This window comes from Crocodylus porosus, unplaced genomic scaffold (genome assembly GCF_001723895.1).
Source record: "Crocodylus porosus isolate Cpor-Errol unplaced genomic scaffold, CroPor_comp1, whole genome shotgun sequence".
Lineage (NCBI taxonomy): Eukaryota > Metazoa > Chordata > Crocodylia > Crocodylidae > Crocodylus > Crocodylus porosus.
In genome coordinates, this window is record NW_017728949.1 from 71,207,185 (window position 1) to 71,231,242 (window position 24,058).

The window sequence follows — 24,058 nt, forward strand, 5'->3', positions numbered from 1 at the left end:
TGATCTGATGGCCACCTATAAGTTTATCAGGGGTGACCACCAGGATCTGGGGGAACGTTTGTTCACCGGAGCGCCCCAAGGGATGACGAGGTCAAACGGTCACAAACTCCTGCAAGACCATTTCAGTCTGGACATAAGGAAGAATTTCTTTCCTGTCTGAGTCCTCAAGGTCTGGAACAGCTTGCCATCAGAGGTGGTTCAAGCACCTATACTGAACACCTTTAAGAGTAAATTGGATGCTTGTCTTGCTGGGATCCTATGACCCCAGCTTACTTCCTGCCCTTTGGACAGGGGGCTGGACTCGATTTTCTGAGGTCCCTTCCAGCCCTTATGTCTATGAAATCTATTAAAAGAACTATGATCTGACTGGCATTACTGAGACCTGGTATCCCAGCTCTTAAAAACAGAACGTGAACATCAAGGGTTGCACTTTATTTCAAAAGGGCAGGGCTTGGAAAAATAGTGGTGGTGTTGCCTTATACGTCAAAAACACATACACTTGTTCCCTTGTTCAGGAGGAAAAAAGATGGCAAAGCAGGATGTTTCTGAGTGAAGATTAAAGGTGAAAGATGTAGCATCAATATAATGGTGGGAATTTATTATAGGCCACTTAATTAGGAAGGAGAGGTGGATAAGCCACTGATCAGGTGGGTGACAAATCTATCCAAAAGCTATGGGATGGTAATGATAGAAGACTTCAGTTTTCCGGACATCTGCTGGAAGAATAATGCAGCCACACTTAAAATGTTATGACCATTCCTAACTGCCAGTATGGAGCACAACTTTCTCTTCTAGAAAGTGGAGGATACAATTATGGGATCATCTATCTTGCATCTTGTCCTGACCAAGAGAGAAAATCTGATGGAGTCGATAGGCAACTTTGAATAAAGTGATCACAATACAATAGAATTTCAGGTCCTGAGACTGGGAAAGCATGAGGTCAGCAAACTCAGGACGCTAGATTTCAAAAAGGCAGATTTCATTTCACTCAAGGAGCTAATATGCATGGTGTAATGGGTGACTGAAGGATAAAGGTGCCCAGAAGTGCTGGGAGCATTTAGAGGGGCAAAGTATTGGAAGGCCAAAAAACCTGTTCTGATACGATGGAAGCAGAAGAAGACTGACAAGAGACCTATAAGGCTGCACAAGGAGCTTCTAAACAGGCAGTGAAAGAATGGCCAGGTCACCAAGGATATGTACCAGGAAATAGCAAAAACCTGCAGGGACAAAATTAGGTAGGCAGAGATAAAGAATGAGCTACACCTAGCAAAGGAGGTCAAGGACAAGAAAAAGAGGTTTATGAATTGGCCTGAATAGAAGGATTAAGGAAGTCATGAGTCCTTTGTTAACAAGCAAGGGGGAAACTCATAACCAAAAATATAAAGGCGGCAGAGCTACTCAACAGCAACTTCACAACAAAATTAAGCCACTTGACACTTAATAGGGATGATCTGGATAAGGAAGAGGACAAGCTGAAAGAGGAGATCAAAAAGATACAGTCAGAGAACTTTTGTTGCATCTGAATGAATTCAAGTCAGCAGGGAAGGATAAGCTTAATTCCAGGGACCTGAAGGAACTGGCAGAAAAGATCTCAGAGCGCTTGGCAATGATCTGCATAAAGGCGTGGGAGATGGGCCAGGTACCAGAGGACTGGAAAAGGGCCAACATAGTTCTCCTTATTAAAAAAGTAAAGGAGGAGGACTTAGGGAACTACAGATCAGTTCCTCAATTCCTGGGAAATTACTGGAGCATAGGCTAAGGAAGGCCATGTGCAAGCATTTGAAAAACAAATATTGTCAAACAAACCTGATCTCCTTCTTTGACAAAGTAACTACTTGAGTGGATGAAGGGAATCCTGTGGATATCGTGCATCTGGACTTCAGCAAGAATTCTGGCAAGGTCCCACATGACCTTCTTATAAACAAACTGGAAAAATGTGGGTTGAATCAAACTACCACAAAATGGACACATAACTGGCTCAATAGCCACAACTAACAGCTAATTATTAATGGGTCCATGTCAGAAATGCAGGTTTCTAATGGAGAGCCCCGGGATTCTGTCTTCGGCCCAGTGCTGTTTAATGTGCTTGTTAGTGATTTGGAAGCTGGCATAGGAAGTTCTTGAGCAAGTCTGCAGACAATAGGAAACTGGGAAGGATTGTGAACATCTTGGAGGATGCAAGAGCAGTTCTGAAGGATCTCAACAGATTGGAAAGTTGAGCTAAAGCTAATAGGATGAAATTCAATGTGGAAAAATGCAGGGTGTTACATTTTGAGAGGAATAATAAAAATCACAAAAACAAAATGGGAGACACCTCACTGGATGGCAAGTCTATGGAAAAGAATTTGGGAGTCTTTGTAGATCACAGACTCAATATGAGTCTGCAGTGTGATACAGATATACAAAAGATAAAAGCAGTTTTGGGCTGCATCAACAAAAGTATTAAGTGCAAGACATTGGAGGTGATAGTGCCTCTCTACTCAGCACTAGCTAGGCTTCATCTGGAGTACTGTGTGCGCAGTTGCATGCTCCACATTTTTAAAACAATGTGGAGATGTTAGAGAGAATCTAATAGTGGGCAACAAAGATGATAAAGGGCTTGGAAAGCAAGTTATATGAAGCAAGTTAGTCTGTTAGGTCTATATTGTGACAGGGTTGAGGATAGTCTTGCATAGAGTTCAGATTATGAATTGTAGAGGATGGTTTGGATAATGTCGATCCTACCCTCAGGTAGTTGGACTAGATGACCTACTTCTTTATGACTCTAATTATTGTCAATAACAACAGAAATGTTACCTCTCAAACAATTTTAGATAGTTTAAAAATATCGTTGCACAATGATACTTCCTGATACTTCACAAAACATCATTTTGATAGTCCCAATGTGCTGTTGCACAAGACATCTTTTCATCATGGACAACCTCCCATCTGTAGCAAGGCTGACAGATTTTCCAAAAAGAAAAACTGAGATAACTGACAGAGAAATTTAATGCCTATAGCTGAAGATATCTGACTGCACCTGAAAGCTTGCTAAAAGCTTTTTTTCCAACTACTCAATTGGTCTACTCAAAGAACCTTGCTTGCCAGAGAAATGTAAAACATCCCTAAAATGGTGAGAAATAAGAAAACAGCAAATATGTTGGGTATTCTGTTCCTGTGTTTTCCTCCTATTTGACAATATTCAACCATAATACAGAGCTTGTCTCATAATACAGATTTTACATAATTTTGTTGATGTACAGATAATCATTTCTTATCCATTGCCCATTGAGCCATAGTGGGAGAGAAAAAATTGCATTAATAGAACTGTTCACCCGAAATGCAGACATAAATGCAAGGATATATTATATTATTTCTTACTTGAACCTGTACCCTTTCCTTGTATTTGGCAGGTGGCAAGAACCTATACATTGTATTTTGTTCATTTTAAATCCTGGCCAAAAATATATCACCAAAAAATTACATTAACAAAATATGAGAGTCACTTGGTGTAATATGATCAAACTCTTCCATAAGGAGATGAAATGGAAGCAGGTACCTAGTCTCAAGGCTTTGGGAGTAGTTGAGGGTAGTGATGCACATGATTGTAATGGAACATTTTGGACTGTTTTTTATTAGCAAAATAATGAAACACATAATATAATTTGTTAGTGTGACGATAATTGGATATTGGGGAGCACTGGACTTGCATCTGAATACAAGGCTTTAACGTGTGGCCTAACAGAGCTGCTAACCACAAGGCAGAATGATAGCTAAGCCAGCCATTTGCTTATGCTAAGTAACCATCTTAACTGTGTTAACCATTTTTCTGGAAAAGCAGCAAGTAAGTCTGTGTAAGTTTGTATGCTTACAAAGTTTGTATGAGGTGACATTTTAGGAATGTGGAAGATGGTACAACATGAGACAGAAAAACAGATTGGAATGTGGAAAACAACACATAATTGGTAACAGAATCCAAGATGAACGTATATGAAAAGGTGAACGGTGACTGGTGAAGAAGCCTCCAGAAGCTTCCAGGTTTTGGTCAAAGTCTGCCCACTGACCGAAGAAGAGAAGTCAAAGTCTTAAACATGTGCTCATAGCAAAAAGACATGTAAATAAATGAAATGCATAGGCAATTCCACACTAATGAAGCAAACAGTAAACAGAGGCAGAGCTTGAGATGGGAGGAGAAATGGATGGAACAAAAGGAGGAACAGAGGTGGAATGAATGTTAATGAGTATAAACCAAAGTGTATAAATATGGGAAAAAAACTATTGTTCTGGGCATGTCCCCTAGTTCTTTGGACTGTATGTCTGTGAGGGACCTTTGTCCGAAGTTGTCTCCATTCTAAATAAAGCTGTTGAGAGCAATGTGTGCTGGTGTTTGCTCCCTGCTTGCTCTGACTAATGAGTAACAGGACCCATGAGCAATTGCAGCATCGTCTCCCTAGTCGCTGGCACCACATGGAGTTGGGGTCTAACATAATTCATTATCAGTTAAATAACAAAAGAGAATTTATAAAGAATATAGCAAAGATTACTAGAATGGAGAAAAAATTCAGTCCTGCTCAGAGATGTTTTTTAATGAAAGAGAGTTTGTATTTGTCTGAAAAAAAACAAGGCAAGGAGAGGGAGATTCTTCAGTAAGAATTTAAATAGGTGTGATGTTATATAAAAAACTTCTTCATATACCAGAGGCGGTGTGTATATACAGATACACAGGCATATTCACTGTGCAAAGATATGCAAGATGAGGTGACAACCTGGTAAGAGGGCTCCAGGTCCTCGACCAGCTGGGGAATAGTGATCATCGCTTGTTGAAAGTCACCATCCAGCGCAGGGTGTCAAGGGGCTGCAGCAGGGCCCTAGACTTTAAGAGGGCCAACTTCAATAAGTTGAGGATATTAGTGGGAGAGGTGCTGGGGTCCTCAAGGGTGAAGGTGAAGATACTCAGAGCCCAAGGGGTGACAATCCCAACAAGAAGCAAGAGGGGCAAGAGTGCCCAAAAGTCCCCCTGGCTCACCAGGGGCATTCATGAATGCCTGATTGCCAAAAAGGAGGTCACCAAAGAGGAATATATGTCCACCGCTTGGGTCTGCAGGGGGGCTGTTGGAAAAGCTAAGGGAGATATGGAACTAGGGCTAGTGTCAAGGATCAAAGATAATGGTTTCCCTGACCAAGTTTCCAGATAGACTCAGGAGAAATGCCGCTAGGCCTAAAGTTGTGGAGGACCAGGTTAGAGAGCTTCTGGAGGGGCTGGATGTGTTCAAATCAGCAGGTCCAGATGCTCTCCACCCCAGGGTGTTGAGGGAATTGACAAGGGTTATTGCGGGGCCCCTGTCACAGCTTTATGAGCACTCATGGTGCTCTGGCCAGGTGCCAGATGATTGGAAGAAAACCAACGTGGTCCCCATCTTCAAAAAAGGGAAGAGGGAGGACCCAGGCAACTATAGGTGCATTAGTCTTACTTTAATCCTGGGGAAACTCTTTGAGAAGATTATCAAGGAGCACGTCTGTGATGGGCCAGCAGCAGGGATGATGCTCAAGGGCAACCAGCATGTTTTCATTAGGGGCAGGTCCTGTCAGACCAACCTGATTGCCTTCTACAATCAGGTCACAAAAGCATTGGATGCAGGTGTCACCGTGGATGTAGCCTTTCTGAACTTCAGCAAGGCCTTTGACACTGTCTCCCACCCCATTCTCATTAAAAAACTAGGTGACTGTGGCATTTATGTCTACACAGTCAGATGGATTGCAAATTGGCTGAAGGGTTGTACTCAGAGGGTAGTGGTATATGGGTCTTTTTCGACTTGGAGGGAAGTGGGTAGTGGAGTCTCCCAGGGCTCGGTTCTTGGGCCCACACTGTTCAAATTCTTTATTAGTGACTTGGATGACGAAGTGAAAAGCAGCCTGTTTAAATTTGCTGATGATACCAAGATTTGGGGTGAGGTGGGCACACTAGTAGGGAAGGACAGATTACAGCAAGACCTGGACAGATTACAGAGGTGGGCTAATGAAAACAGGATGGGTTTCAATACTGACAAGTGCAGAGTGCTGCATTTGGGCAGTAGGAACCAACAGCACACTTATAAGCTGGGAAACTCTCTCTAGAGAGCCCGGTGGCAGAAAGAGATCTTGGAGTCATTGCTGACTCCAAGATGAACATGAGACAACAATGCGAGGTCACGATCAGTAGGGCTAACTGTACCTTGTGCATTCACAGCTGCATCTCAACCGGGGCCAAAGAGGTGATCCTTCCCCTCTATGCAGCACTGGTCAGACTGCAGTTGGAGTACTGTGTTCAGTTCTGGGCACCACACTTCAGGAGGGATATGGACAACATTGAGAGGGTCCAGAGGGCCACCCGCATGGTCCACGGACAGCAAGGCAGACCCTATGAAAAGACGCTACGGGACATCAACCTGGTCAGCCTTCACAAGAGCAGGCTGAGGGGGGACCTGGTGGCCATCTATAAACTCACTAGGGGGGACCAGCAGGGTTTGGGAGAGACTTTGTACCCCCTAGTGCACCCCAGGGTAACTAGGAATAACAGCCACAAATTGTTAGCTAGTAGGTTTAGACTAAATATCCAAAGCGACTACTTCACAGCCAGGGTGGCTAGGAACTGGAACCAACTTCCAAGGGAAGTGGTGATGGCTCCTACCCTGGGGGTCTTTGAGAGTAGGCTTGACATCTACCTGCCTCGGGTCATTTGAGCCCATTTTGTTCTCCTGCCCAGGGCAGGGGGTCAGACTTGATGATCTACAAGGTCCCTTCTGACCCTACGTCTATGAATCTTTGAATCTATGATATATTTTCTGTCATCTTCAACAAGATAAGCTATCTTAATAACACTTTTTGGACTATCAACTCTCTGTGTGATCACAAAGCACAATGTATAGTCTACTTTTACTCCTACTTTGTGCTTTCTCTCTCTTTCATTCAACTTTAATAAAACATCATTATAAATCAACCACAGACCCCAACAAATAGGTATTTACAAGTATGGAAGTATTATGAAAAGTGACTGTAAAAATAGCATTCTTGGATTATTAGCCTTTAGAGTTTTCAAATTAAATGTGAATTAATTATTATTTTTATTTGTTATATTATTCTCATAAGTGCCTAAGTTCCTGGGGTGCCTAGATTTAATTTTCAAAAGTGACATAAACATTCAGGAGTTTAAGGCCATGGACAAACATTAAAGAGAAGGCATGTGGGGATCTGATGTGGCAATTTTCACTTCTGTGGTGAATAGTGCATTCCCACAGCTGAGAACTCTGATCACTGGTTCAGATTAAACAGTTTATCATGTTTTATGAGTAATGTGTGTCAGGGGCCTCCAGGACGTCATGGCTACATTATTCCAACACTAGATACTTAGAGTTCATTGGCATCTTTTGCATCTTAGGTACTTTTGAAATGTATATCCAAGATGGCTTATTTCTACAGCAAACCATCAAATAATTGAGGCCTTATTGCACACTCAGCTGCATTTCCAACAATGGTTAGTGAGATTACATTATTATAAGTAAGGAAAAACATCATGTAAAGACATCAGACCAACTTCATGTTTCTTCATTAAATGCAAAACAACTCTACTAATACCAATAGAGTTATTTTTTTCTTATTTGCATTAGTATGAATGTAGACTTTAAAAATGAGCATGAGTAACAGAGGGCAGAATTTGAAGTTTATACATGGTTTCACTAATAGTTAAAGCTAGACAATACTCTTAACATAGGAAAGTGCATTTTTGATTTGGAGGAACAATTCACACACATATACATACACACACAATTTCACTTTGAAATGAAAAATTAAAATATTTTCAGATTAAACAACTCAAAAATTTATATTATATATATATGTTTTCAGATTAAACAACTATATATATAGATAGATATATATAATTTTTGAGTTGTTTAATCTGAAAATATTTTAATTTTTCATTTCAAAATGAAATTTGTTACTAAAAGTCCCTATATTATTTTTTTTAGAAAGGAACAGAACTTTTGATTTTGGTTTTAAAGAAAGGTTTATGATATTTATATTTTTCAGTGTGGCCAGCAGAATGAAATGAATTTTCTCTGAACAGTAGTGAGGACAAAGTTTTTTCTAGAATCTTCAAAAATAATAGAAAAGAGTGAAGAGAAAAAAAAATGACATAGGTTCTTGGCTGCTGCTAAGATTAATTTGTTTAAAAAATCCTCCAATTTTAATTCTAAATTAAGCATATATGGTAAGGAAAAAGAAAGATATGGAACCCCATAATGCAAAGTTTTAGTCACTTTGCCTGTTAGAACTGCACAATGAACAAAAGTTTATCGTCACCAAGGAATTGATGATTTTCTCCTTTCCATCAATCTTTCAGGCAATTACCATGAAACATCATTTAGCCATTAACTGACGAGAGCCTTCACTGCACAAGCTTCTTAATCCCCTGAAGCTGATAACTATGGTGACAGTCATTGGTAAAATGTCCCTTAGATTACCACCTGACAGAGGAGCACTTAAGGGTCAAGCTTTGCCAAAAGGGACATGACTCCTGGTCATTCCAGGATCTATTAAAAAGACCTGGTCCTGCATGTGAAAGAAGTACTTCTTGCCTCATTCACCTCCTCAATGTTTTCAATGTCCAATTAAAAATATATTCAAATTGTAAAGAAAATCTTGATTTACACATTAATAACATTTCTTCCCCATTTTTAAAACAAATGGAAATCTTGATGTCTTATTTTAAGAAGAAAATGCAGCCTTTGTTCCTGCAGGGAATTCCTTCAGGGGAATCAGGGAGCCAGTGGGGGCTGTGTAGGGGATTGGGGGGAAATGGGATCCATGGAAAGGATTGGGGGGACATGTGGGTTCCTGGAGGATTTGGCAGGATTGGGGGGATTGCAGGGTCCTTGGGGTGGGGCCTTCGGGGAACAGTAGCTCTCTCCTCCACCCCACAGGAACAGGGGCTAATTCTAGCCCCCTGATTCCCCACCACCACCAGCAAACCAACACACCTCTCCTTACTGGGACTTACTTTCTCAGTTTCTGCCATCAGTGAATGCTGATAAAACCAGCACTGGGAGTGGCTTTCAGGATGGGGAGGTTTGGTGGGCTTTGTAGAAGGGGGGTAGTTGGTCTCTGTGCCAGTCAGCTGTCCATCTGTGGGTGGCATGAGGGCCCAGGGAACTAAAAACAGGCCAGTGCCAAAGAAACAGGCAAAAAAAAGTGAGGTCCTGGAGCTGGGGCCAGCAGCTGGGCTTTTCTGGATCTGGGGCTGTGCTGGGAACTGTATAGACATTATCAGGTTAGCTTACGGTTAATCAGGTTGGGCATTTTTAGACAGATCAAACCTTCCTAGAACTTCTGTACAGTTTGCACTTAGATTCACCTAACTAGAGATCTAACTGTAAGGTCCACACTTGGGTGAACTAAGCTAGATTGGGTGGCCATTTTTAATGAGATCTAATCTCCCTCAACCTACTTTAACATCTGTATGTACCCTGAATGTCTTTATTTATGTTCTACACTATCTCAGAGGGTTCTGCCCAAACCTTATCATCTTGTGTTGCTGTTCTGCTTTTATTGTCTAGTATCAAGGAGGTGTTAGTTAATAAAGACGGTTTCCTTCTTCTTCCTTGTGTGATCTCTCCAGGACAAGAGACCACACAGATATGCTAAACCATCATTTTTTTAAACATTAATCGTTAAAAATATCACAGTGCTGGTATGTTTGTATAAAGACTTGCAAATAAAAAAAATGCCAAAGCACTTCACAAAACCTACATGTCCAAAGCAGATAAAATGCAGCTCCAAACATCCTACAAGAGAGAAGGGCAGTACATGACAGAAAGCACCCTGTCAAAAAGCATGAGGAAGTGGGGGATTTTATCACACACTCCAATACAAAACCCTTTTCTTATTAAAAATGCTATGATAGTTTTCATAACCTTGCAGCATAGCTAGGACCTTAGTTCTGGATAGCTTATCTGAAGGGATGATCTGATCTACTGTAATATCATTTCAAATTGCACGGCAACTGCTTGATGATAAGAAATTGGAAAAAGTAATGATTTAATTCTGGCTTTGGCTATCCCCTAGTTTAAAGATATGTATTATTTGTACATTACTTTCTGTTGCTTTCACACAAGAAATGATAAAGCCTAGTTCTCCCCTAAGTGGCAAAAAAACTAGGCCAGGAACCTTGGTTTAAACTTCTTATCTTTTTGTAAGTTATTCTGCCAGGTAAGTGTTATGTTTTTGTTCTTTAAAAAGAGAGCATACGATACGCAAACAGGATGATCTTATACTACAATATTTATGTTGGTCTCAAGAGAAACAATACTATGGCAAGAGCCTTTTCCCTGGTCTCTATGGCTAAGTACGGAGAGTCCAAAAGCCCGAGGCTGAATTGATTCAATCTTCGCAGGTTAGTCTAAGCTGTGCAGATTGAACCAATAAGCAAGTGAACAGACATTCACTTTTGTTTCCACAAATGCAACCACATGCCTGCAGTGGCCTGGGCCAGAAGCTGGGAAATGCTAGAGCTGGAGCAGGCAGCTTGGGTAAAGGCTGCCAACCTGTGAGGGGGGGTTTGTGGCAGCGGTACAAAGCAACCTAACATGCTGGGAGAATGTGAGTAACTTGAATTTGGAGGGGATCTGGGACAGAAGTTCAATAGATCAATTTAGCCTAAATCAGTTAAGTCTGATACTACATCCATCCAGGTTAATCTTAAACTGGTTTGGGCCATTTTGAAAGCAGTTTACGTGCACTGAACTTCTGTTGTTACAGATTTGAAGAAGTTTTCAATCACTTATGCTGATTTATCTATAATTTCTGTCTCTAGCCCATATCCCCACCAACACCTATCCCCATCCCCACCTATTAATATGAAGTCAGGAATCTTCACACTTGAACCATGGAAACTGCTTGCAATCAGAAGTATGGTGATATTCCCTTTTGGGACACCCTAGACCAGTTTCTTCCTTTTTTCAGTGGTATTTGAAAAGATTATGAGGGCCCTGGGAACTAGAGATAGAAAAGAACTATTAATTTTCTTCCACTAAGGTGCTGTAAAAGGTTTATTCATCCTTCTAAAGCAGAAATCTCTTCACAAAAGAGAAAATAATACATGTTTAGTTCACTGTGGAAAGGAAAGCAATCTTTCTGTCCTCCATGAGTTAAGGACTATTAGGCAATGCTGCTTGGAAAAAGAAAGGGGTAAATTATTTAATGCCACTTTTTCCATCTCATAATTTGAATAACATTCTTATTAATGATGATGTGCACTGTAAACATCCAGTCAAGAGAAGAAATTGTAAGGTAAAGTATAAACCAGCTGTTAGAAATTTTCAGGTAAACTACTACAGACGTTTCAATGGACAACGTAAATACCCGTGAGTGTTTATTGGTGACTTGACTGTGCTTTTTGTTTATGAAGCAATAACTGAATACTGAGCTAAATAAACCCAGAGGGCAAATGCTGTGATATTACATTTATTGCCTCATAAACAGGAAGTGCTGTGAAGTTGTTATATGATAATGTCTCTTTCACTTAGGTTTTAATTTTTTTTCTGCTATAAGCTGACTGAAGTGCACATTTTTTATTTGGTTATTTCCAATAGAGGGTTAGTGTTTTACGGACAGGAATGACAATGAAGTCTCAGCTATGAGAAGCTTACAAGGAAATATTGATAAAGTCATGCTTGTCATGGGCCACATTATTTACTTAATTGATTTTTAAATTTTCCAATATAGAAGTGCCTGAGTTCATATAAATTCTCAAATGGACCCTAAGTTGTAAGGAACTCAGCCTACACATTTTAAGAACCTTTAAAAAACTATTCTCTACCAGTGAGTTACTAATTGTTCATGATCCTTGTGACTTCCATTATGACTAACCTTCGGAGCAAGAGCACAATGAAAAAAAATATATACTGGCCCTCAAAGTAGACCAAGAATCCTAAAGTAGATGGATGTTTCTGCAATGCATGACTACCAGTGAAACAATCGTGTTGATATTTAAATTTATACCTTAAGGCTTCATGTAGCACATCTTCTTTAAAGTTGTGACAATTCCAGCTTAATTCTGTCTTTTATGTACATTCAAGAAAGGCTGCCTGGGCTCTATTTACATTTGGAATAATATGTTTGAAGCCATAAGGATTAAGATTTTGTACATTTTCAGAGGAAGCTGATATTTATTACAGAAACCAACAGGGTCTGTAGAGAAGTGGCGTTACTGAATGTCACCGAGTACTGACTGACTTTAACTATTAATCTGTATAAAATAATTCTATTATATAACATACATGAAAGAAATGCAAAAGCTATTTTACTTAGGATAATAAGTGAATTTTTCATTCTTACAGTTCTATAAACAGAAAGCTGGAAAAAAGCTTTTTAAAGATGTATGTCACTTAAGTGCCTACAATTAATCTGGATAGCAGCAAACACAGGAAAGCTGAACATCTATGCTGCAATTCTCTGTAGCAGAAATTATCAATAAAAACCTGGCAAGTCTAAATGTTTCATATTCTGGAGGTAACCAGACCATCTATCAAGCTGCACTTTGAGGCCAAAAAAGTAAAGTATATGATATCCCTTATAAAGTCAATAAAACAATTAGGAGGCACTAATTGTAAGTAACAAATAACTATTTTTCATAACCTATATTCAACTCCATTACTATATCTATTTATGGCATAGGATGAGATGATAAACATTTTTATCCCTTGCAGCTTATAGATAGGCAATACTTTTGCAAATGTATTAATTAAAAAGATGAATTAATAATTTCTCTGTCCTGAGGAAAAAACAGTATTTGAGGACTTTAATATAGAAAATCATAATTAAATCACACATAATTATAATATTGCTCCATACCCATCTTGAGGATCTAATGACAGATCTCTAGGAAACTTCACCCTTTTGCTCACAAGAACCGTGGGGTATAAGCCGTTGAGTTTTGATACTTCAATAATCCTCTTTTCTGTGTCAGACCAATAGAGATTCTTTCCAATCCAGTCAACAGCTAGTGCATTGGGAACAGCTGTATTATGTACTACCTAGAATGATTCAAATGTAATAAGTTATCAACTTAAATACTTAGAATAAATTATAGTAAATTGATGTTTGCATGTGGCAATGCTGTTTCTTTTGCAGGAAAACACATACTTCACTTTAATGCCAAGATGTTAAAGAATGCGTATATAAGCATTCTTCATCAGGTAAACCAAAGAACATGCTTTGTTGAGAAAGGTGAGAATGATCCTCCTCCCTTTTGATAAGCCCTGACCTCCTGATAATCATCCCTTCTTTTGCTGTGTCTCTGCTAAACCTAAAAATCACTCACACACCCTCCAACTGTCTGTTTTTTATTATGCTGTACCTGGTTCCTGGAGATCAGACCTGAGGAAGAATGTCTTGCATTCAAAAACTTGTCTAACTTTATCCCAACTATATAATAAAATAAAATACGTCATCACGCTAAGACATCCTTACCTATTGCATAATTTCTGGACCACCACTCTTACATAACTGAGGAAAAAAAAACCTTGCAATCTCTGTGCCTAAATAATTCAATTGGCTGAAATCAGGAGTGCAATGAGAAGGCTTTTAAAAGAGTTCTGTTAGATAGCACTGTATGATGGGGATTAGCTGGAAATAGTATTGGCTAGGTCCTTCTTCTAAAAGGAATTGAGCCAATAGGTGAAGAGGCTGGCCTGCTCGGCCAGATGAGGATTCCTCTGCCGGCACAAAGCTGGCATCACTGGCTCTACATTGCCTCCTGAAAATCCTTGTATAGGCAGTGTTGGAACAGAGCATGGCTACCACCCTGCTGTGATCCACCAGCGTCTGCTTGGGGGAAGAGCGCCTTGGGACCCTTGTATCCAGTGGAACACAGAGCAGCCACAAATCTCCTCTAAATGCATTAGAGGCTGAATTGGCCATGACTTGACTTTAAGATTATGGGGTCACCAAGGGACTTAACACGTCTGACCTTGCCTCTGTGAGCTGTGCTCAGCAGAACTCAGCTACAGCCAAGCACTGAGTGAGCCCTACGAATGAAACTAACTTTAGTGCATATCATACACAATATTTAATGCAGCATTTTTTAATATGGGTGTTCAGTACTATAGACAAACTGCTGCTGTCCTCCTGTGCCCTGAACCCTTCACCAGAATATTTTCCTGTAAAACCAGCATCAGAGTATGCTCAAAAGTAAGAAATCCAAATTAACTTTCTTTAAGCTTCAAAATTTTACTTCTTTTTAAGTCTGTAACATAACACTATAATCAAATGAATTCAATAGGGAATCATCCTGTCCCTGAAAAATATCCAAGACTTTTAAAATACTACTATTGTATCCAATGATGATACTGTACACTTTAGCATATTATGTTCAGGTCTTTAGGGATTGTACACTGGAATATAAAATCAACATGCTATCAAGGAAACAGGCAGTACAATGTTATATATCCTACTGTATTTATCATACGTGGATTTCAAATATATTTTTACAATTCTGTTAAAATTGTAAAACATATACTTGAAAGCTTCAGTTTCTGGAAATAGTGTAAATAATTGAAAACGTAACATTGTCTGTTTCTTGCAAGACATTCTACTCCAAACATTGTTATGGGTATATTCATGGGTGTATTCTTTAAAGTATCTGATTAGATTAATTAAGATACCTACTATTTGATAGTCACCCTTAGATGCTGTCCTCATTTCAACCTCTTCTTTTTAACATGTGGACAAGGGAATCAAACATTTTTTTCCTAACACACTATTCTTCCCAACCATTTTAGTGGGGCATTGGAAAAATGGGTTATTATGGGAAAATAGCTCAAGGAACTTTTACAATTTAGACTGATGTGGTTACACTATCTGAAAGCAGTGACCCAAATAATTAGACTCTTCTCTCCACTGGCCTTCAGTCTGAAGGGGTACCAGAATTGCTTTTTCAGGGTTTTTCTAGTCATTCCAATAAATAATGTAGGTTTCTATTTAAAAAATATAAATGCATATTTCAAATCTATGTCTCTGCTTTCTTCTTCATTGTTCCACATGTGCGAGACTACATATTTCACTTGGATCTCATATATTACATAAAAGTTTATATGATTTTATATTTGACCCATGACTTTGAAACTTTGAAACTTCAACTCTTTAAACCTTTTCTCCATTGCTGGATAAAATAGATATATGAGACCACATCCAAATTCCTAAATAGAGAATATGAGGGTGGATAAGATGAAAAGATGTAATCTCCAGACATGGAAATATCTGGTGATAAATTTTCTGGAAAATTAATTTTCAGTTCAGGTTCATAACTTCTCCCCTACTCTGAGCCTTATGGAAAATGGTGAACATTAAACCAAACATGTATGAAAGGACAAAATAAAAAGATAACAGTGGTTATAGTTTGAAGGAAAAATATACCTCCCATCACAAACACCTATTTACAAAAATATCTTTATGCCATACTGTTTTATTAAAAGAATTATTTTCAGCAGATAGGAAGCCAAATATGTGATGCACAAGAAGAGTTACTAACCAAAGATCAGGCAAACCCTGATCATTCTGGTCATGGGAAGATTTAGGATTATGAAAAGCGGGGTGAAGATGATGTGATACATTGTCACACATAGCACAACACATTTTTTGCCTCTTAAAGAGAAACTAGGAGCTCTACTAATATATAGGGACCTAGTGCTATATTATAGGGCTGTGCAAAGCTTCAGTTGCTGATTCGATTCAGCAGAGAGTTGGCCCAATTCAGTGGCTGAATCTACAATTTTGAATTGAATCAGGAGATGCTTTAATCTCTCTGAATCAAATCAGAACCATCCAAATTGATTTGGAGAGATTCAGAAAGATTTGGAGACTCAGGCATAGACACAGCTTTAAATGTTTTTTCTACATTCCTCAATGTACCAGGCAGCTCATGAATGCTGAGATGCTGGGCCAGATGGAACATCCCACAGGAGTGCGGGGCAGTCCCCAGCATGCTCAGTAGCAGACCTGGACATGGACCAGAAGCAGTTCTGGTCCACTTCCTGGTCCACGGGGAAGCATACAGAGGAAGTTCCCTGCGTCTCCCCTGGCTCAGCAAATGGTGCCTCCTGGGTCTGCGGGGGCATCTGGGGATCCCCAACAGCTGATCGCCAAGCCAGGGGAGGCTGGGCGGGGAGGAGGGCTGGCATGCTTGGCAGTGGACCTGAAAGTGGACTGGAAGTACTTCCATTCCACTTCCAGGTTCACCACCAAGCACATGCCCCATCCCCCACATTGACCTGTGGGTTGCTCCATCTGTCCACCATTGCAGCATTCACCAGCCATGTTTGGCACCTCAAGCTATGTAGAAAAAACATTTAAAGCTGTGTCTATGGCTGAATCACTTTAATGGAATATGCACTAATTTGCTAGATTCTATATTCAATTTAAAAAGCAACCTAAATAAAAAAATTGTCAAAAGATATTGTTTCATTGGCCCTGTATTCATTAAATGTACATCTCTTATTCAAATTCATAAAGAAAAACATAGTTTTCTTGAGTGTCTCAACAGTGTCTCCAATACTTCAGGGTCAGTCATTTCTACATTCAAGTTAATATTACCACACCTAAATTAAGGTTTTCAGCTACAGCTCAAAACAGTCTACAGAGCTGTGAAATGGAAGAGACACATTACTAGGAATGGCTAAGAGATGGCTAAATGAGAAGAAAGAATATTTTGAACAGTGGAACATTAAAACCATTAAGGAGGAGAGATAGCCATTAACAACTGTAAAGTGAAGAGAATTTATTAGGAATCAGGTAGATTGTAATGAGCAGAGTAAACCTACCAACTTTGTGATTTCATGATTTTCATTGAAACTGCAAATTCAGTTTCTGCAAAAAGCCTGGTTCCCCCCAAAAAGTGCAAAAAAGGGAAAAAGGAAAAAAAAAAAAAAGAAGAAGAATAGCTACAAAACAGAAAGCAGAAGGAAGGCTTGGGATCCTGAAGCACAGGGCAGGGGGAGGGGAGGGAAAAGGGAACAAATCAAAGACTAAACTCCTAAATATAGACTCAGTTCAGGAGCCAGTCAGGGACCAGTCTGGGAGCTTGTAAAGAAACCCAACTTCCCCCTGCCCCCCCGCCTTTTTTTTTTTTGCTTTTATTTTTTTTATCATGAGTGCCCAGCCCAGTGCTGCCTGCCTGCCCTCCTGCCAAGGAGCCCATGTATTTTGGTAGCACCATACAAGAAGCTGCCTCCTCTCCTGGTGTGTGGTCAAGCCCATGGAAGCCATTAATAACATCCTAGATCGCTTGCTAACTTGCTGATTAATGGCTTCCATGGGCTTAATCCCCCGATCGAGCCCATGGAAACCATTAATGGACACATTATTATGCAAGTCTGGGGCACAATTAATGGCTTCCATGGGCTTAATCAAACCTGCAGAACCCATTAACCCCATCCTACACTGCTAAATAATGCAGTCTTCTATGGTCTTATTCTGGGAATTAAGTCCCCTGATTGGTCCATGACAGCCATTAACTGACATATTAGCAAGCCCGAGGTTGGAGCCATCTGCCAATCTCTGGGAAGGGATGGGACTCATGGGGTCTCTAGGCCAATCAGAGGCACAGGAGCTCTGCTGGGCTTCGCTCTGCTATAAAAATAGCACTGCCCTTCCGGACAGTTGGTTTTAAAATTTGGGTGGAACAAGAATCAAAGAGGCAGGGGGGAGTAATCGTGCTGCTCCACCCCCCCTCCACCCAATACATTCTTTTAATCATATCTAGTTATAACTTTCATGACAATGATCATTTTTCTACATTGTTGTCAATAAAGAAAATGCAAAGAAAAAGCAAACAAACCCAGCAACTGTTCTTGATCAGCTTGTCACCCGCTAGGAAATTGGAGTAAAGAAAAATTGAGGCGGGGACCATGTTGTGACTCTTTATCTGTTTTTTGCTTTGAGGTCCCTTAGGCTGGTTTGTTTAGGCTTTTTATTTGAAATTGTTTCTATATAATTAGAAAGTGGGATTTCTCACACACTTTCCTCAGACCATACAATAACTTGGATTGAAGTCCTCCTTTCCTCTTCTCTTTGAAGAGAACAAGGTTAAGAGAAAAGTCTAGGGATGTCCGTAAAAGAAATCATAGTGGAGGAAGATCAGAAATTAGATAGGATCCCCTGATGCTGTGTCTAGAAGGAGTAACCTTTTTAAAGACTATTGTCATGGTTTGGGGTCCTCAGGGTTGGCTGTGACGCCCTGGCAGCTCCGTGACCATGCAGCTCCAACCTGAGGGTCCCCGCTTGTCTTTCCTGCCATGTCTTGATGGTAAAAGAATGAATTGGGAGGCTGTCCATGGGGCTTTGTGTGGTCCTCGTCCACTGAACCCTACAAGAACTCACGGGTCCTTAGGCCCTTTGCCAGACCTCACTCCAATACTGTGCTGCACAGGGCACCTTGAGCCTTGTGGGCTAAATGCGTAGCTCTAATGCCATGCCCCAAGTCTCATGGGTGTTACATGAAAATTGCTACCTCTATTGGGGCCTCAGCCTACATGGCCTCCACCCCCCTAATCTAGCTAGGCCTTCTAGCCTAGACTCGTTGTGTTGGACCTAGCTTTAGGCCCTGATCAATCTTTTCCTGTCACTGGGACTTTTAGCCCTGTGTAGCTGCACCCCTCAGGCACCAGGCTATTTTGCCCTAGTCTGCTACACCCCTGTGGTGCTGGTTCCCTGGCCCTTATGTCACTGTGCCCCTCTGGCACTAGGCTCTCTGGCCTTCAACTGTCACACCCCTCAGGCACTACACCCTGGTCCTGTGTAGTTGCACTCCTCAGGTGCTGCGCCTTCTGGCCATAATCTCCTGCACCCCTCTGGTGCTGGGCTCTCCAACCCTTTGAGTGCTCTGTGTTTTGCACACACACCACCCACTACCAGCTCTATAACTATACAAGCCCCGAGCCAGCTGCTGGCAGGTCTTTGGGTGATCACATGCCCCTGCTGGGCACTGATGAGACTTCCATAACTCCTCTTACAGCCTCATCCCAAACCACCGGTTCAGACAACAACACAAACATAAGCCCCCGGGCTATAACATAACGATAATGATGGGAGCCTTACTTTGCCTTTATAAGAAAGCAAACTTCTCCCCTAGCCTAATGTGCCTCCTTGCCCTGAGTACTGTTTGTGCTCCTGGAACCTTATTAGTGCTGCAGGCAGTAGATCAAGCAGACAAATGTCTCTGGGCAGCTCTGTTGCACAGGAGCTCCTTCCCCTGGCAGTTGCTAGAGAACTAATCCCTACCAGCCACAGCCTTGCATTTATGTGTGTCCAGGGACCTGCCTTCTTCCAGTCAGCTGACAACCTGCAGGTGCTAGCTAATAACCTCATTAGTCTATTGCTCAGGCAACTCACAGCTGTGAGGCTCTGCCTAGCCTCTGGACTCCCTCTGTAGGATGCTTCTGTTCTTAAAGCAGCAGGTACATCTTAGTGCCCTGTGGCAATTATGATAGGAGTACTAGAATTTAAACCGCATCTGGAAGAATAGCTCTGTGGACTATGAGTAGCATGAAAGGGTTTGTTCATTAAGCTCTCTAAAAATATGCCAAGCAAACAGACCAACCATTTAATATCTGCCTGTGTTTCTTACACTGTTTTGCAATAAGGGAGATGGCTTACCAGGGAATATTAGAGTTCAGATTTGAGAAAAGGATTGGGAATGGAAAACAGTGCTTATTGGTTCCAAATTTAGGGGGGAAAAAAGTTTTAATTCAACAAAAGTGGCAAAACTTCTGCAGGGCTGAAATATGGGCTTAGCTTTGCTCCGGATTTTTCATAGTAATGATACTGAAATCTCTTTAATATCCAGGTAAATATCGAATATCATATGCAAAATTGGAGACGTTATACTCCAAAATGCTAAATCAATAGATGTTACACTGTTTCTGCTCATACACTTGGTTTGCGATTGACTTAAGTGTAACATAAAATATATACTAAACTCTATTTAAATTATGTGAATGGCTCCTGGATACTATTCTATTAGTCCGAGATATATTATTATACTGTTCATTTTCATTGTAGAAACTTTCATTAAATTTCACAGCTATCAGTTCTCAGATTTAATTGGGCCCATATTAGATGGGCACGCAAATGATTCAGGGACTTTAAACTATGTAAGACAAACATTAATCACAGTTCTAAGGGGTTTTTTTTCTAAAGACATCATACAGTATTTATTGTATTTGATCTTACCTTATCATTTAGTTATATTACCCTAACTGTGCTAATAATGTGCTAATGAAGTATTAGGAAAAAGATATCTTATTACATTTTACTTGCCAGCCCATAATGTGCAGATATATAAAACACACACTCATTAGTTGCATCCCTACAATAAAAAAACTCTTCCCAATATTCAACTATACTTCATTTTTGTAATTACATTATTAATAGTTACCAATTACCTTGATATCACTTCCATTCAAACACATTCTGTTTATTCTGCTGCCATTGGGTCTGCTGGAATCAATCCAATAGATGAACTCTTCTCTGTAATCAAAGTCTATTGCAATCACATTGTTTAATCCCTAAAAAAGGAAAAGAATCAAGTCTACTTCTTAACATATTTTAATATAATTATTTGATACCAATCAAAATGCAAGTAATCACTCCACTGTATTCATTGAAAACATTATACTTACTGTATACCTCTCAAGTATTATGTTTAATCTGTTTCCATATTTTATTACTAAATATATTCACAGTAGGAAACAAAAATTGGGATAGAAACCTATGGCACAGTTTATTGCTTCAGAGACAAAGATGATATTCTCTGAGACTAAATAAAATTGTGTCCTGTTTAATTAAAACTATTAAAATTAACATTAAGCTAAGTACTTCAGCTTTTATGTATATTTCTAAATAAACACATCTATTACTAATTTTAGCAAATACTACTTATATTTAGGTTAACTAAAGCAAAGGAAAAACTCTGTTAAGATTTCAAGAAAAGAATAGGAACTGGAATGCCATCTTCTCAATGGTATTAGCAGTTCTTGGGAAAGTATACATGCATTCGTGTTCAGTTATATAGCCAGGAATACCCAAACTGTTTACTACCATTAAAGACTAGTTTCCACTAAAGAACATTATACTATTTAGGAATCCAAAATGAATGAGTTGAAAACAAAGCATGAATTAAGTCTCTCCAAGGGGGAAGACTCATTTTTAAAGTTTTCCCTGAATGAGATTTTCTGAACAGAAACAAAAAAGAAAGGAAAGAAAAAGATGAAAGGTGGTCAACTGTGTGTCCTTCTAGCTGGCCTATTTTGTGATTATGCTATATAATGGACCTAACAGTTCACAACAGGTATGAAACCAGTATATCGTTGGAAGGGTTCTGTGGTTTGATATTAGAGATAGAAAGTTGCTTGATTTTACATGCCTGTGATTTCTAGGATTTATATTTTAAGTCCATTGTAAGCTGAAAAAATGTGTCTAGTAACACATCGGAAATGATTAATATTTTGGAGACTCCAAAGAAGTAGTTTCCCTTTTTCTCCTTTTCTAACAGCTGAGATGTGCTTTACTGCTTGGATGTTTACTGCTCTGTTAACTTCACTTGGGCTTGATGGGATGTGGAAAGGAAAATAGCTGTTATTTTTATTGTGCTACAGTAAGTATTCTGTGGACTGAAAATACCACTTACTGAACATTTGTAATTTCTCTCCCACCTTATAAAAAGGTAAATTCTATTATCTTGGGGCATAAAAATTCTTATCTGGCATCAGAAATCTTCTTTTGCCCATTTTGACTTCTGTCTAGTTAGTGGCAAAACCTACAATAATCTCCAGCTCTAATAAAAATAGTGATATCACCACCACCACCAAACCACCTTCATTGACTTGCACTTCTCTTTTTCACTATATTTAAAGACTGAAAAGCTGTGTGACATGATCTGGAGCAAGCACTACAGTACCTGAAGGATTGCTGAAAATCATATGATTGTATGTCACATGAATGGATCATAAGGTTTTAGAACTGATGAAAGTGCATCTATTGTTGGTGGAATTTATATGATGTAGCATGGGAAAGTACCTGTGGTACAATGGTAAAATACTAGGCAAGGTAAGAGTACAATAGGACTTCTTTCCAATAGGACTTCTTTCAAGTTGCCTTTCTGTTGTAGTCACTCTTTGTTATACCCCTTTTCACTTGTTTGCAATGTTTAGACATGCAATAAAAGACTGTTTAATGACTAAAAAGGAAAGTAATTTATTTCTGTTTTATATGGACAAACTAAAATTATATGGTCAGAATAAGGTTGATAAAACTGCAAAAATGGGAAGGCTAAAGGAATGCCATTCAAGTTAAACAAATGTACATATTTTTATATAATAAAAAGGAACTACATACTTATCACAGAACTTTGAAAAGGATAATCAGCTAATAGAAGATATCAGTCGTATCTGATATCATATGTATAAAAGGGTTTTTCAGAAGAAAGTTTGTGATGCAGAAATTAACAGAATATTGAAGAAAAAATATTTTGATGATTAGCATAACTCCTGAAAATGAAGTTCAATGTACAAGATATTGTTAAGACAACAAACATATATGCCACTCAAGTTATGTGATATAATTCACTTGCAGTAGTAAACTAGACAAAGTTTGATCTAAGGGAAATAGAAGAAGATGAAAGAGACTAGCACTGAATAAGACAATGAAAATCAACTCAAAATGAGTTAACATATTTTGATAGGAAGGTGGAGGAAAATGGTCGAGAACAACTCTTTATACTGTGGGATAATAACAAGAACATGTAATATCAATATGTAGGGACCAGCCAAATTCATGGTGAAAGTGAGATGTTCTGTGGCGACTGCAAGTTCCCCCACACACGTGAGATGCACATGGGGAACATGAAAGATTAAAGGAGCTACCATGCACTCTACTTCTGCCACGAATTCAGTAGGTCCCTAGCAGTAAGCTTTATGAGAAAAAGAAGTGTCAAGATCTTGTATCAGATTTCAAAACCAAATGAGGAATATATTCCAGCCAAAAGTAAGTCATCAGAAAAAACAACATTAAGAGATATGAATAGAAATAGATGGGGCAGAGGGTGGGGGGGGAAGTACATTGAAAGGGAGGTTTTCTTGTCGCATTGTTGTTATGTTTTTTAAACAAAAAACCATGAGATGAAAGTGACAAATCATAAGTGGCTTGTCAGAAGATATTTGAAAAAAGAAACAAAGCACCAGAAAGGCTAATCCGGTGAAGTATGTTAAAAGCAAAGCTAGTAGGAAAGATGTAAATCCAGAATATATAATCCATGGTCAGACTCCAGGGACTAATACTTGTATTATGAGAAGGTGCACCATGCTGGCTGGAGTACAAAGTTTAGTTGACAAAACTGGCAATATTGTGTATTAAGTGTTCTGCAGGAAGTATATGGTACAAATAGAGAAGCATTACCATAATAGGACAGATAAAACTATGGAGAGTAAATGCCTATAATATTATTTGATTGTTCAATAACTATTGTTCAGGAAGTATATTCTAGAAGACCAGATATGATAGTTATAAAAAAGGATGGATTTTTCATTTCCATTTGATAAGACTGCTCAGCTGCAAATGCATGAAAAAAGCCTAACAAATAAAATGCATTGTGATGCACTAGATTCCAAAATGAAGATTTTTAAGGCCACTGTATAAAATGGAAATCAGTTTTATTATATAAGATTATGGGGACTTTAAAAAGCAGCATTGATAGGTACTTCTAAAATACTGAGGAAATTGTTCACATTCAAAAATATTTGATGATGAAGGTTAAGTGTGATTCTGAGTCAGAGAAGATAAATAATAAACCCAATAGAAAGGTGTATGCAATCCTCTTTTTTTTTTTTTTTAGCTCTTCCATGTATCTAGGGAAAGCCTAGAGAGTTTGATGGCTGAGAGAGCAGACAGGGGAGGACAAAGGAGTATACACGCTGCATTTGCCAAATAAATTGCAGTGTGTGGAGGACAGGGAAAAGAGCTAGTACTGATCTGGAAAACGCTGCATAGCAAATAA

At 39.3% G+C, this 24,058-nt stretch overlaps 1 protein-coding gene across 1 annotated transcript in view; it reads right to left on the reverse strand.

Moving 5' to 3' along the window:
• LRP1B (LDL receptor related protein 1B) overlaps nucleotides 1–24,058 on the reverse strand; it is a 1,585,724-nt gene that overhangs the window by 254,052 nt on the left and 1,307,614 nt on the right. Inside the window, exons 58-59 of the mRNA XM_019553609.1 lie at nucleotides 20,451–20,573; nucleotides 12,865–13,046 (exon numbers count right to left, since the gene is read on the reverse strand). Of these exons, the coding sequence (XP_019409154.1) occupies nucleotides 12,865–13,046; nucleotides 20,451–20,573 (305 nt within the window). The remainder of the gene's footprint in view (nucleotides 1–12,864; nucleotides 13,047–20,450; nucleotides 20,574–24,058) is intronic.